This window comes from Thamnophis elegans, chromosome 1 (assembly GCF_009769535.1).
Source record: "Thamnophis elegans isolate rThaEle1 chromosome 1, rThaEle1.pri, whole genome shotgun sequence".
Lineage (NCBI taxonomy): Eukaryota > Metazoa > Chordata > Lepidosauria > Squamata > Colubridae > Thamnophis > Thamnophis elegans.
Genome location: NC_045541.1, coordinates 67,336,648 through 67,350,560, shown reverse-complemented (window position 1 = coordinate 67,350,560; position 13,913 = coordinate 67,336,648). Strand labels below are relative to the sequence as shown.

Sequence of the window (13,913 nt, the reverse complement as noted above, 5' to 3'; positions counted from 1 at the left end):
TTATTCAAATTAAAAATTTAAGAAGTATTTTAAAGGCATAGCTGGATCTTTATTCTTTACTCTTCTGCCCTTCCGGAAAGGGAAAGCAACACCCTCCGCCTTGTAGCCACGTGTCCCGCTGCTTATCTTCTCCTTCTCCTTGTTTTTCTCCAAGTCCGGGTGAGTCAGGAAGTCCCGCCTTCAGAGTTTTGTAGTAAAAATCTCGGGCTTCGCAAACAGAATTGAGACGATATTTTTGGTTCTCAAATGTGACTGTGATACCAGATGGCACTTCCCATTTATATTGTATCTGAGAATCTCTGAGTTTTTCAGTTAAGAAAGTGTAGTCTCTCCTTGCTCTTAATATTTGAGATGGTATTTCTTTAAAAACAATCAAGTCCTGTCCATCGATTCGCAGCCTGTTATTGTAGAACTTCTGTATTATCGCATTTCTGGATTCTCTTGTGGTGAAATATATAATTATGTCCCTCGGAAGCTGTCGTTGTTTTGCTACACACGAGTTCTGGTGATAAATTTTTTGAATCTGCCAATCAAAGTTAAATCCCGGACTTCCCACCGAACGTCTGAAAGCTTCAAAAAAGGTCTGTTTCAAATTCTCCTGTTCCTTTTCACGCAATCCTCTGACTCTTATTGCAAACGCAGTCTTATTGTAATTTATCATAACGAGTTGTTTTTGAGCATTTTCAACTTCCTGTTGTAACGTTTGAATTTTAGATGTCAAATTAGAATTAGTTTTTTCCAAAAGTTCCAATTTGTCCTCCATTTCAGAAACATAGCCTGTCATAACAGTCATAACTCTGATCGTATCTTCCCTTGTTTGAGCAATCTTGGCGTCCAGTTTATCATATAAGTCCGATAAAAGTTGTTTAATTTCCTGTCTGAACTCTTTAAGGGTTTCAAAAAGAAATTCTTGTGTTAAGAGATCTCCAGTAGAGGGCGTGGGAGGCAAGGGCAGCGATTTTGTAACAATTTCTTAAGATGTATTATTAAGGAAACGCTTAGACTGCTTCGATTTGGGAGCCATTATAAAAAAAATGCACAAACAAACAAAGTCTCTGCTCCCCTCGGTTTTAAATGGGATACTATTTATGGACTTTTAACAGTTAATAAGGAGAAGTCTTCAGGAGAATAGAGCTGATTGAGTGTGTCATATATCAAACACAGAAGCTATAAAATCGCCATCTTGTAACGCAGCTGGATAAGAAAGCCTTTTACAAAATTGAAGCTGGTATTTTGAATAGTAATAAGAAACAAATTTACAACTTCAAGTTAATATTTGTTTTTGAAGCCATTTCAAAATTTATCTGCCTGCAGTTAATAAAACTCTATTGCCTGAATATGCAGCTTTAAGTAAAGAGGCTGTGTTTCCCTTTTATTTTGAAGTTAAGGTTTGGCAAAACTTTCAGTGAGTAAACATTGTAACAAGACCGTTCAGCAGATTCATCACCATTTAACTTCCAGATAAGCAAAGTTAATGAAGGAGTAACATTCTTGTAGAAATAAAGCTAATTAAAAAGCTTCTGCTGGCCTATTGTGAAACCAAAACATATGATAAGCAATCTCTTTTGTTTTGAATTCTTGTGAATTCTTGTGAGGATTAACAAAAAGTGTTCATTATTACCGGAGAAACCAGCCTGCTCGGCGCCATTTTAAAAGCCTCTAAGTAAATAATTTTTCGGAGGAGAAAAAGAAAAGAAGCTAAAATGTTGATAAATAATTATTGTGCACGGAAATGGATTCAGCTCGTGATAAGATTAAATCAAACAAAACTTAGAACTGAGTGGGGGAGACCTACTTTGTCCTGCACAAGGCAGTTTGAAGTTCCCAGCACGGACAGCCGTTCTGCCTTGGGCTAGCCCCCCTTTCCCTGCAAGCACAAAAGCTGCAAAAATCGAAGAGCATTTGCCAGCAAAACAGTTTCTTCTTTCCTTCTTGCCTGAAGGATAAGAAAACCTGATAAGACGTCAGATGGAAGCTCCTCTAAACAGGTACGTAGCCAGGAATTCGGAGGCAGCTGATTTTTTTGCTGCCACCACCAGCAGGCTCCTCCCAGGAAGCCACTCTGATAGCTTTCCTAAATACACTCATTTAACAGCTGCAATCCTTCCTCAACCACCAAACCTCCAGGTTTGATTAAAATAGAAGCAATATCAAATTCTAATCAAATGTGTGACTAGCAGCTTCTGTACTGTACAACAGTTGAAACTGAGACATTAACAAATGTAAGAAAGATAGGAAAAAGTCCAGCACCACAGACCCTATATGTACTTGGTATAGGCCCAGACGTTATCTGCCCACTACATGCTTCATTAGGGTCCAGGTTGACAACATACAACATTATTTAGTCTGGCTTCTCTCTCATTAGCATGAGTCCATCCTCCTGTATTCCTGTGTCCAAAGTTTCCTTGATAACTTCTATACCAGTCTTAGTGGGACTACCACCAGTAACACTAACAATCTTTGTGTCACTCATATCAGCACTACTCTGCAAGGTCAGCTGCCCAATCTATTATGCCAGTGATGGGAAACGTCTCCCTACTATCATTGACAGACATGGCAGGGCCAGCCAAGCCAGGGTCTCATGCAGAATCTCATATAGAGAACCAGATCCATTTTCCACTACTCATCCCCATTAATTTATTTGGCCATCATTTGATGCTTCTATGGGACAGAGACAAAGGTAAATCTTACTACATTGGGCTCTGTCTTGGATTTCCTCCATATCTGGTATCCAAGCTCTCACAGACTCCAGTTCCAGATCAGCTCCAATCTCCAGCCAACTTTCCAGCCAATTTTGCCAACTCCATCATCCTTTCAATTGTCTCCAGCTATTCCGACTTTGTGGCCTGCTTTCCTGGTGCATAATGCTCACTATCACTGATGACACCTTTCATTGAACAAAAATCCTTGAATCTCTTTACCTGGATGCACTGTTCGGATTTACTGCTTCTTCCATCCCATTCACCCCCAGTGAGTAAACAACCTGGACCACAATCTTTGTGATAACTCTCCAGCCCCAATCTTATATTTTCATACCTACAATTTGTCATTCAGATTAAAGCCAGCATGAGATGACTAAAAGCTCTCAAACTTTTTAAAAAAATAACAAGTCAGGGGAGATCTGGGAATTTATTGCCAATCATCTGAATGTCTGTGCTACATTTGGTGATATGTTAATCAAATAAAAAATACTAGGCTCATGAAGAAAAAAAACATATCATGGATTCCTATCAGTAAATCCTACTTTACAAATGCCTTAGTTTTTCCATGTATAGATGCTAGCAAGAACGTAAACAGGACCGTGTTTTTCCCACAAACCAGGAAAGAAGTCATGTAGAAAATAATTAAAGTGCATGGGAACTGAACACTTTGCACACAAGAAAAGGCTACAGTGTCTAGTAAAAAGATAGCTGACCTGGTTGTGTATATTCACGCTTGACCTAAATAAAGTTGTCCATTTTATTTCCTGTCTCAAAAGGCACATAATTAGACTGAGAAGATATTTAAAACAGCTGAAAGAAAACAGTTCTTCCCATAGTGCATAATTAACCGGTTGTATTTGTTATTAGAAAAGTTGATGATGATCTCTAATTTTAATAGCTTTCAAAAAGAGAGATTAATAAACTCATGGAGGGAAGATTTATCAAAGATTATTGGTCATGAAGACTCAATGAAACCTCTGGTAGAATGGAGCATACCTCCAAATAGTATTTGCAAGAAAACAACAGTAGGAGGGTGGTAGATCTCCAACTCCATGTATCAGCACTCTAGATCAGTGTTTTTCAACCTTTTTTGTGCAAAGGCACACTTTTTTCATGAAAAAAATCACGAGGCACACCACCATTAGAAAATGTTAAAAAAATTAACTCTGTGCCTATATTGACTATATATATATATTTTTCCCACGGCACACCTTACACTATGTCACGGCACACTAGTGTGCCACTGCACAGTGGTTGAAAAACACTGCTCTAGATACATCTGGTTGGCCACCATAAGAAATAAAAATGTTGGTTGAAGAAGGACCTTGGATTCAAAGAGTTTGGTTCAGAGGCGGGATGCTCCCAGTTGGTCCCGGTTCAGCCAAACTGGTAGTGGCATTTTTTCTTGAGTCACAGAACCAGCAGTGACCCAGGCTTGCCACAGCCCCGAACTGGTTCCCTTGCCAACGTTGATGTCACTGCCATGTCATTTTGTAGTGACTTCACGTGCGCAGTTCACTGTAAATTGTTCTGCGCATGCATGAAGAGCAATTTACTTTGAACTGCGCATGTGTATGTAGTGCAAAATGCATGCGAAGTGAACCAATAGTAAAACTCCTTGTTTGGTTGTTCTTAATTTCTTATGCACATAAGGACTCAAGTGTGTTGCTGCAGGTGTAGAGAGGACTTGGGCAATACAAATGAAGAGCAGAATCATTAAACCAAAGTAGTCATAATGCACAAGGTAGGCATCTTTCTCTTTTCCCAGAACATCATTTTCAGATGAGCATTAACTCCAGAGAAGTAGCAGCTGCCTTCTTCTCATTTAAACTAATGTCTTTGAAGCTAAGTTGATTTTTAATGATACACCAAGGAGCCAATTTGCTAGAACTTTCAAACTTCTTGCATAAGTTTCATAATGGCAAGGTGGCAAGCGCAAACTTTTTAATCGTGCCCAGAAGGACTTATTAAGTTAGCTGGGAGCTGACACTGTCACTGAAGAGACAGGTCAACTACAGTCAGCTGATCATCTCAAATCCAGAGGTATAAACACTCAGAAGAGCAAATCCCTGGGAAGGTGATTTCAGTTTTGCTCCCAGAATTGGGACCATTAGGTGAAGCCGTGTAAAGTCTCTATGGGATCATTCCTAGCAGCTAAGGAGGGAGTTCAAGAACATCTGAGCAACTAGAGAAAAATCCCTAGGAGAAATTTATAACAAGAATCTTAATTATACAACCTTTTACTATAAAAAATTACACCTCTAAGTATTGCTCTATCAAATAAAGTTGAAGGAATAAAAGTTGATTGTAGCCATACATTTCCATCATCCTAGTCTGTGCTTCTAATTTTTTCTATCCCCCCCCAGCCCAGCCCAGATCCAAAGAGTGATGTTAAAAAATAGATCACTTTAATTGGGAGCGTCATCTACAAAGCATCTGTATGCAGATTAAAATATGGTGCTTAAGTGGCAGATGTTCTGAGAAAAAAAGACATTAATTTACCATCCTTAAAATTGAAACATCAATTATATCCTCATAAAGTTGGGAACAGAGCCTCCCAGTATGATAATATATAAATAAAAAATCTCCACCCTGCAGAGAAAATACCAAGCACTTTCTGACCACAGTTAGCTTGAGTTGTAGGCAGTTTTGCTGGCTAACTTTGCATCTTGCATTGTGACATGACTATCATCAACCTTTCCAATTGGCTGAATTTGAACAAATTGCTAATATAAAAGCAATCAAACTACATTGTGGTTTAATGTAAACCCATAAGCCCAAATAGCCATTTGCATTTGCATAATATGGTAGGGCAAATTCAAGTCATTGGAACCCAGAGGCCTGATGTCTGTGAGATCTGACAAAAGACCAACACACAATATTTTATCACTAACCTATGTTAAGACATTGCTTGTTGGTCTCTCACCTGAAGTCTAGCATGACATTGATTTAATAAAACCTGGCTAGAAAAGTTAATATGAGATCAACTCTCCTCCCTGTCCATGGACATAAACATGGAGGGCTGTAGTAGACAGACAATAAGGTTGCTTGTTGCAAGGTGGGCTTCAAAAATTTCCGCAACAGCTTCTCTGCCAGTTGCTGGGCGGGTGTGGCTAGTCCATGGCAGGGGGCATTTTTGCCTTCCTCAGGCTCCGGAGGCTTTCCTCAAGCCTCTGGGAGGCAAAAACTTCCTCCCCCAGGCTCCAGAGGCCCTCCAGAGGCTGGAAATGGGCCTTCCGGAACTTCAGCGAGGCCTGTTTTCCCCCTCCCCAAGCCTCTGTGGAGACCCTGCCCTTACCTGACATCCAAAATGGGCCACGTGGAGACTCCTGGGAGGGAAGGGGTAGGGTGAGAGGGGCAGGGCGGGGCAAGCAGGGCCAGCCAGGGGTGGGATGTTCTCCAAACTGGCCATAACATTAGCTACGGGTTCTCCTGAACCTGGACGAACCCATAGCCCACCCCTGGGTTATTGTCTCTTCTCCTCTTCTCCCACTATATTTCATATCTATCTTCTGGCGTCCAGGCAATACTTTAATTTTTTGATCCAGAAAACCTCAGCTTTTTAATCAACGAAGGCATAAAGCTAGTAGACTATGAAATGTAAGAGCTTCAATCCCAAATCCTCTTATTCAGCTCTAAGGCCTATTAACAATGAATTGCACCTAAGATTATTCTCAGTAGACACATACAGGTTTGTACAGTTCAGCCCCTTAAACAACATGGGCCAATTCCCAGGCAGCTAAAGTTAATGGTCCAATACCAAACCAGTTCATCACAAAACCAAGAAACAGATGGAAAATATTTCTCCCACCCAAAAGCCAGCAGTTTCCAACATTTGTACCAAGAAGAAGAAAAAAGGATTATGAAGATTATGAATCTTATATTTCCCTGTAAAGAAGACTTGCATTTGATATACAACAGTCTGTAATTTGGGGCCACTCACTCTCTCTCTCTCTCAGCCCAATTCATTTTACAGGGTAGTTGTAGTAGAGAAATTAGGAGGAGGAAGGAGTACTAGATATATTTATATAATTATCTATTATTTATTTATTATTTCCCACCTTTCATATGAGTTGGACTGAGAGAAAGTGACCGGTCCAAGGTCACCAGGCTGGGACTAAGGCAGAGGTGGGTTCCTACCGGTTCGGACCAGTTTGGACGAGTAGGTAGTAACTTGGCCTGCCACGCCCCCAAACTGGTTCTCTCGGCGGCACCATAGGCGCAACCATCTTGTTTTTTGCTTCTGCAAAAGAAGCATTTTTAGTACTGCGCATGCGCACGCACACTCACGTAAAGCACGTCCCTGAGCGAACCGGCAGTAGCAGCAGCCAGAACCCACCCCTGGACTAAGGCTAGACTAGAATTCACAGTCTCCTGCCTTCTGGGTCAGCACTCTATTACACCAAACTGAGTTTCAATATGGTTCTCAATATCTCAAGAAAATATGTTCACTGCTTTGAGCTACATATAGAAATAATAAAAGGGGGAAATTAAATAACCTACATATTGCAGTTTTTGTAACTTTGGAAATCTATCCTTGCAATTTCTTACCTAACCCAATAAATAGAAGTTTAACAGATTACCGCTAGTGGTAAATGGTAAAGTGAATAAGGATTGGGCAAGTCTTCCACAGATTTCCAGGTGCATGTTTAAATTAATGAAGTGTTTTGGGGGAAAAAAGCATTGTGTTATTTCACTAGCAACGATTCTGACTTTTTGTAAACAGCTGAAATAATTATGAGAATGGGCCATCCTTTAAAAAAAAAAGCCTGCCCTAGAAAACTTGCAATCCACCTACAGAAATAAGAGCAACAAGAGAGAACAATAATTGAATGTGGGGAGAAAGAGTGAAAAATCATTTGCATGGGGAAATACAATTATGTTATTTAGACTTAGTTTCTGAGAGGGGTGAAGACTAGCGACTTAAATCAAAGACTTCACAAGTGAAAGCCCTTTTTTAAGTGAGGTGTACTTCTAAGGAATAGTTATTACCAGTTCATAAATCCTATCTCCCTTTCTCTTAAATCACCAGAAACATTGCACTACTATAATAGATGGATCTTGAGTGACATCTAGTGGTTGTTCAAAGACAATATTTGGTCTTTTTAATCAAAAGAAAGTGGTAATATTTGACCTGTGTTTAGATTTTAAAGCTTGATGTATTAGGGAAGGAAATTGGGTTCATAACACTCCATACTTTTTGGTTTGGATACTTTCTTAATCAAAGATTTATACTATCCATACTTTCTCTTACAACTGCCATACTGAGCACTGAAAATATATTGAATTGTTATCTACTTCTACATATTTGTGCAAATCAGCATTAACAAAACTCATAAAATTTTCAGCTATATTCAGAGATGAGTCAAGTTTCCATTTGTCTTTAGATTTTTCATAAAATATTCCAATTACCAAATGGATGAATACCAACAGAGCCACCTTCAATGTTCATGAATTATTGGTCATTGGTTTTATTTGTTGTGTATTTTTCCACTAAGAGCTCAAAGCAAAATACTGTATATAGCACTTCATCCTCCAGTTTATCTCAACAACCATCCTGTAAAGTCAATCTGAGAAATACTGAATACATTTTCATGATTGTAGGTGGACTTTGGGCTTCCCCAGTTCTAACCTGAACATTTGCTCACATCAGTGACAAGTTGGAAAGGTTGTCAGTTGGATTGTTCTCTTTAAAAAGAGAGAGACAGAAGTTCAAGTTTGGACTAGCTGTGTACATTCTGACAATGAATCTCCATCTGCAAAAGCCTGGAAATTGAAACTAAGTTGGTGGTGCACACTCATATTCTACACGGCCATTTCCAAGACATTAGACTACCCAATGTCTTTGCACATTTTCCTTTCCAACCTGTTAAAAAGATTGCATAACAGACACTTATGCAACCTAAACCTTTTCTGATTTAGTGTGGGAGATTTGAACTCAGTCCCAACCCTTGTAAAATATACTCCGGAACATAAGCAGAATGCTGAAAGTATACTGAATAATCATATAGAAGAATGTCCCATTAAAATTGCTTATAACTTGGTAATCAGGGATGCAAATATCAACTTTTCCCAGTTAATGGATTCTGGCAGGTGCTTGCCAACATCTTGAGAAGAGAGAAATGTAGGCAGGGATGGAGTTCATTTTTTTCTCTTAAGTACAGGGGCAATGTAACACTGTGATGAAGACTAGGTAATAAACAGACAAGGGACAAGGCATGAATATTTTTCCCTTCACTTCCCTTCTTTTGCCATTTGACTCCATGATCAAATAGGCCCCAGGTGTTAAGAGATGTTGCCTATTTGCCCTTTAGAGGGAATCATCAAACTGAAGTATTTCCATGAGAAGTGAAGACTTTCCAGTAATTCTCCTTACCAAAAATGGCTCTAAGAAGCTTCTATATTAAGGTTGGCCTTGACCTAAACATCCATATGGTTTGCAGGTACTTGACCAGTTCTGTATGCAGATCAAACCTTGATGATGTTACCTAGTTTAGGTAATGAAACATCTGCAAGGAAACAACCAAGCTCAAAGAGCATTAAGGACCCCTCAGACCAAACCTTCCCATTAGTCTAAGCACTACCTACACCAGTTTCTCAACCTCAGAGATTTTAAGATGGGTGGATAGGCCCAGAGTAGCCCAGCCAGCATGCCCACCAGTGGCCAATGGAGCTGGCAGCAGATTCAGACAGTGTGGAGGTTGGGGAGGAATATGAGCCAGTCCTGGTGTCTGGGGAAAGCTCCGATGTTTGTGTCAGAGGCAGAGAGGGGGCCAATGCCATATCTCAGTTATCAGCTGCCGTCAGAGTCACATATCAGTGAGGCAGACAAACAGCTGTAGCCTGTTTCCAGTGTGCATGCGCAGAGTTGCCAGACGAAGGGAACAGCAAAAGAACAGGGGTCGACTTGGGAGTAAGCCACAGGTGGACGATGAATGACCCCTCCTAGAGGAAATAAAAGAGGAGCAAAAGGGGAGTGGAGTTTGCAGGAGACAATTAGTTCACTTAATTGGTTCATGACTCTCCAAGACTCCTTGTCAAATTTTGCAGATATCAGCCTGTCAGCTCTCCAAGCTAGGTAAGGTCTGTGACTGTATATCCTCCTTTGAAAGACTTTGCTGGATGTGAATGAGAGAAATTCACAGTAAATTAATAAACATCTTAAGGTTGCTGAAGTTGAGAAACACTATTCTGCTCTACTGAAAATGACATACTGTATACCCAGATTATATTTATTATTTATATCTTATATATGTGTATGCATTAAGGTGACAAAAGAGAAAGAGACCAATCAAAACTGGCTTTTTTTAACAATATTTAAGCATGTAAAACTAGTTATATGTTAGAAATATGCCCCTATATCTTATTATTTGCAACATATAGTTTTAACACTTTTTTACTTATTAACTACTGCTTACAATGCAGTCTACATTCGGCAACTAAACCAAGTGGCACTTATTTCCAGGCAAATGTGTATTTTTCCTCAGAAAAGACTGTAAAAAACATGAAACTGTGCTTTTTAACTTGGTTAAAGCTGGGCAACTTTCTGAGAACAATTAAAGCTTGAAGTGAGCTTAAGGATATATGTCACCAAAGGAACAGGTGTCAGAAATACATCTATGGGGGTACCTCCAAGAATCTATAATACTGAAGTCAAAAAAACCCTTATCTGATGTCAGTACAAAAACACCTTTTAAAGGATGCTAGCAGAAAACATTTGAAAATGCTTTGGGATCCAGTGTAGCGCTGTGGCCTCACCTTGTCCAGTTTACCACTCCCTGAAAAAATGTTTGCAGTTTTTTGGTTAGTAAAACTCTCTTGGCATTCAAGCATTCATCCCATAATTATCTGGGAATAAACTATGTCTTGTGTGCTCCTCATTGTCATACATGACCAGGGAGGATATATATATTTGGCCCTCCAGAGATTTCCTTATGTTCAATAGCACATGAGCAGAAAACCAAGCTCTGGTTAAATATTGTGCCAGCGAAACTTATTTATTCTTCCTTCTAATGTAGAGTTTTGCACAATGCAAGTTGTTATTTCTCTCTGGGAAGGAAAGAATATCCTTGAAATTATTCTAAGTAAAGACTTCTGAAAAAAAGGCAAATGACACAGAGCATTTGTGGTTAGTTTAAACCTCTGTTTTTTTTTCTTCCTTTTTCTCAGCTTGGGGAGGATCTGGCCTGCTGTATCTTCATTGTACTGTATAGTTAGTGAAATCTAAGCAGTTTTACAAACATAAAAGCTTATTTTAATCGAAATCTTCTTTCACTCCAAAACCTCACTATTGATTCCTTTTTTAGTCCTGACACTATATAGTGGAATGAATACTATATTGTGATAGGTAATTAAGCTGTTTTAAAAGTGATCAAGTACAAATAGAGGCAGTTTAAAACTAGATGGCTATGCCTAATGTTACTTGTTTGGATGAAAGAGCCAAAATAGGACACATCTTCACTCTGTAAATTTTCTTAACTAGATAAGTAACTTCTGAATTCAAGCAAGTACAAAAGCCCTGTGTGTGCAGTATGTGTGTCTTTGTGCGTGTGTGTGGGCACACATGCATGTGTGCAAGTGTGTTTTTGTGTGTGTTCCTTCAAATAATTTTTTTTTAAAAAAAGTCATTTCCCAATAACTATGGTAATGGACAGGTTTACCCTTACAATACATAGGATGTTTCACAAAGTCAGTAATTGATTGTTTCCCCAGAGCTGTGGTTTCTGTCCTATAAAATGCAGGTCTAAACATTCTGAATCAGCACGCACGGTTTAGTAGAGTTGTGGAATAACATTGGGAATAAATACCAAAAACAAGACTACATCATTATATTAGAGTCTCCTGACTATTGGGGCAGTTGTGTCATCTGCTAATTCATTGAAAATGCCACAGTCCACCAATATCTGAAATCAGAACAGGTCTCCAGAGCCTGTTTTCCCACAGGAGAAACCCCTCATTTTTTAGTAAATATACCTCTTTCTCAAAAAGCAAGGTGAGTCTCATATTTTCATTGCAAAAGCATATTATGTGAGCTGGTGTAGCATGGTAGCAAAGAGACTGAGTTAGAAAGAATGAAATTCAATTCAAATATCACCAGTGCCAAGAACTCATTAAATTGTCTTAAGCAATCTCTCTTTCTCTCTCTCTAGTTCAATCCCCTTTCCCATATATCACATTAATTTGCCTTTATAGCTATTCAGATGGATTATAGCTACTTAATACTGGGAAAGTGCTTTGAATTTTGGAAAGTGTGAAAGAAATGTTGGCTTATGGAAACTCAATGCTACAAAAAATGTCACATCTATGTACCCAGTGTTCATGAGATCGTAGAAATATTTTTCTCACTTAAATGAGCTAATGGGTAGAAGTCATATTATTTATCTAGCTGTTTATTACATCACAGACTATCATATTTTTGGGTTACTATGGTTTATGTATGTTCAGCATTTCTGTTGAAGGCATGTTCAGTGGTATATTTTCTAATTTTCAAGTTGAAAAATTAAGGTACATGGACCTCAGCTATCAGTAGATATCATATCACTTTGTATTGAGTCAATTTGACAGAGTAAGGCATACACACACACAGTCTTTTTTCAAATAACTTTCTTAAGTTTTATGTTTATACAAATAAAAAATGCAGTCTTCAGAAAGTAAAGAAATATAAAGAAAAAATAGTTTAATACAAAGACAACAAAAATAATATAAAAGGAAGAATAGAGGAAAGAGAAAAATATAAGAATACAGCACAAATGAAATGTAAATAAATAGTTTCCTCCTTTGTATCAACAAAAATAAGTTTACAACCTATCTTTTTCTCTTAAAATGCAATAATTTCTAAATCCTGTATCACATCTCTTATCAATACACAAATCCTTAGTGCCACATCATTCAGTCCTAGTCAGCAAAAGTCCATTAAGAGTTACCAGAAAAACATCATATATTTTAATTTTGGTCAAATAAAACAACTTTATATACCTTCCTTTTATTTTTAATATTTAATCCCTTCAAATATTCTAAAACTTGATTGTTTTTTTTTCTTTGTCCCTTCCCACTATCTTAGAAAATGTTAATAGGTCTCTTGTAAATTCAATATAACAAAAATATCCAAGTCACTCTTCTGCTTAGTTGATTGTATGTTCCTTTAATTATTAAAACATCAGGCAATTTCATTTGTATATTCACTATTTCATCTTTTTCCAGATCATTCTTGTGGTTTATCATTGTTAAATCCATGTTCAAATCTATTTCAGTCTTATCCACTATAACTTGTTCCTCATCCATACCATCATCCACATCGATGTTAAGGTATTTTGTTCCATTCTTGTTGTTAACAAGTCAAATAGGAGGTTTTTTCTTTTAATTGTAAGGTTTATTTCTTTTTTACTACTACTACTGGTGAAAAACTTTCAAAAGTCTCATCCTATCATGTTGCTGGGGATTGTTGGGAAGTTTTTTGGAATTCAAAATATGTCACTTTCCTGTGGGAAAGATTAGTTCTATTAATTTGAAAATCCTGTTTCAAGTCAATCTAGACTCTTAGTCCATTTATAACTACAAAAACAACATTAATAATAATCCTTTGATGTTTATTCCCAAAAATTGCAAAGTCCTTAAAATTGAAGTTTAAATTTCTTTCATGAATGATTGAAGAACTAATCCAGTGAATGCCATCAAACTTGCTATTCTAAAAATTATTAATATTTAAAAAATAGTAAAACATTAATTCAAAATTGATTATGAGGCTCAGCCAAATTTTATGTTCATATATAGTAAGATGTATTATGGTTGTAGACATAGATAAAATCCCTCACATCCCAGCCACTCCACTCAGTTTTGCAGTCTATTCACAATGATCATCTGCTTGGAATACATGTGTACAATTCCACAATCTCTCCTTTCTCCAGAGAGATTTTACCAGCCAGGATCTATCCTGAAGCCTATGGCTGGCAATCTCAGATATAATTCTTTCCTCAATCCTTCAGGGATGTCTAGGTCAGCATATCATTGCCAGAAATCCACAAACACACAATCCTCATGAGCTGCTGATTGTGGATTCCTGAAAGGCCAGAAAATGACATATGAGTTATTTTTATTTTCCTCCAGCACAGGAAAGTATGTTGTACTAAATAACATCAGGCAGTGACCAGTCAGCTCAGTGCTGTCCGCACAGGAAAGTATGTTGTACTAAATAACATCAGGCAGTGACCAGTC

General features: G+C 38.0%; 1 protein-coding gene across 1 annotated transcript in view; it reads left to right on the top strand.

Moving 5' to 3' along the window:
- Window positions 1-11,104: 11,104 nt before the first annotated feature.
- The window catches only part of LOC116504841 (olfactory receptor 8H1-like), a 4,903-nt gene continuing 2,094 nt past the window's right edge, over window positions 11,105-13,913 (top strand). Inside the window, exons 1-2 of the mRNA XM_032212059.1 lie at window positions 11,105-11,166; window positions 12,903-13,007. Of these exons, the coding sequence (XP_032067950.1) occupies window positions 11,105-11,166; window positions 12,903-13,007 (167 nt within the window). The remainder of the gene's footprint in view (window positions 11,167-12,902; window positions 13,008-13,913) is intronic.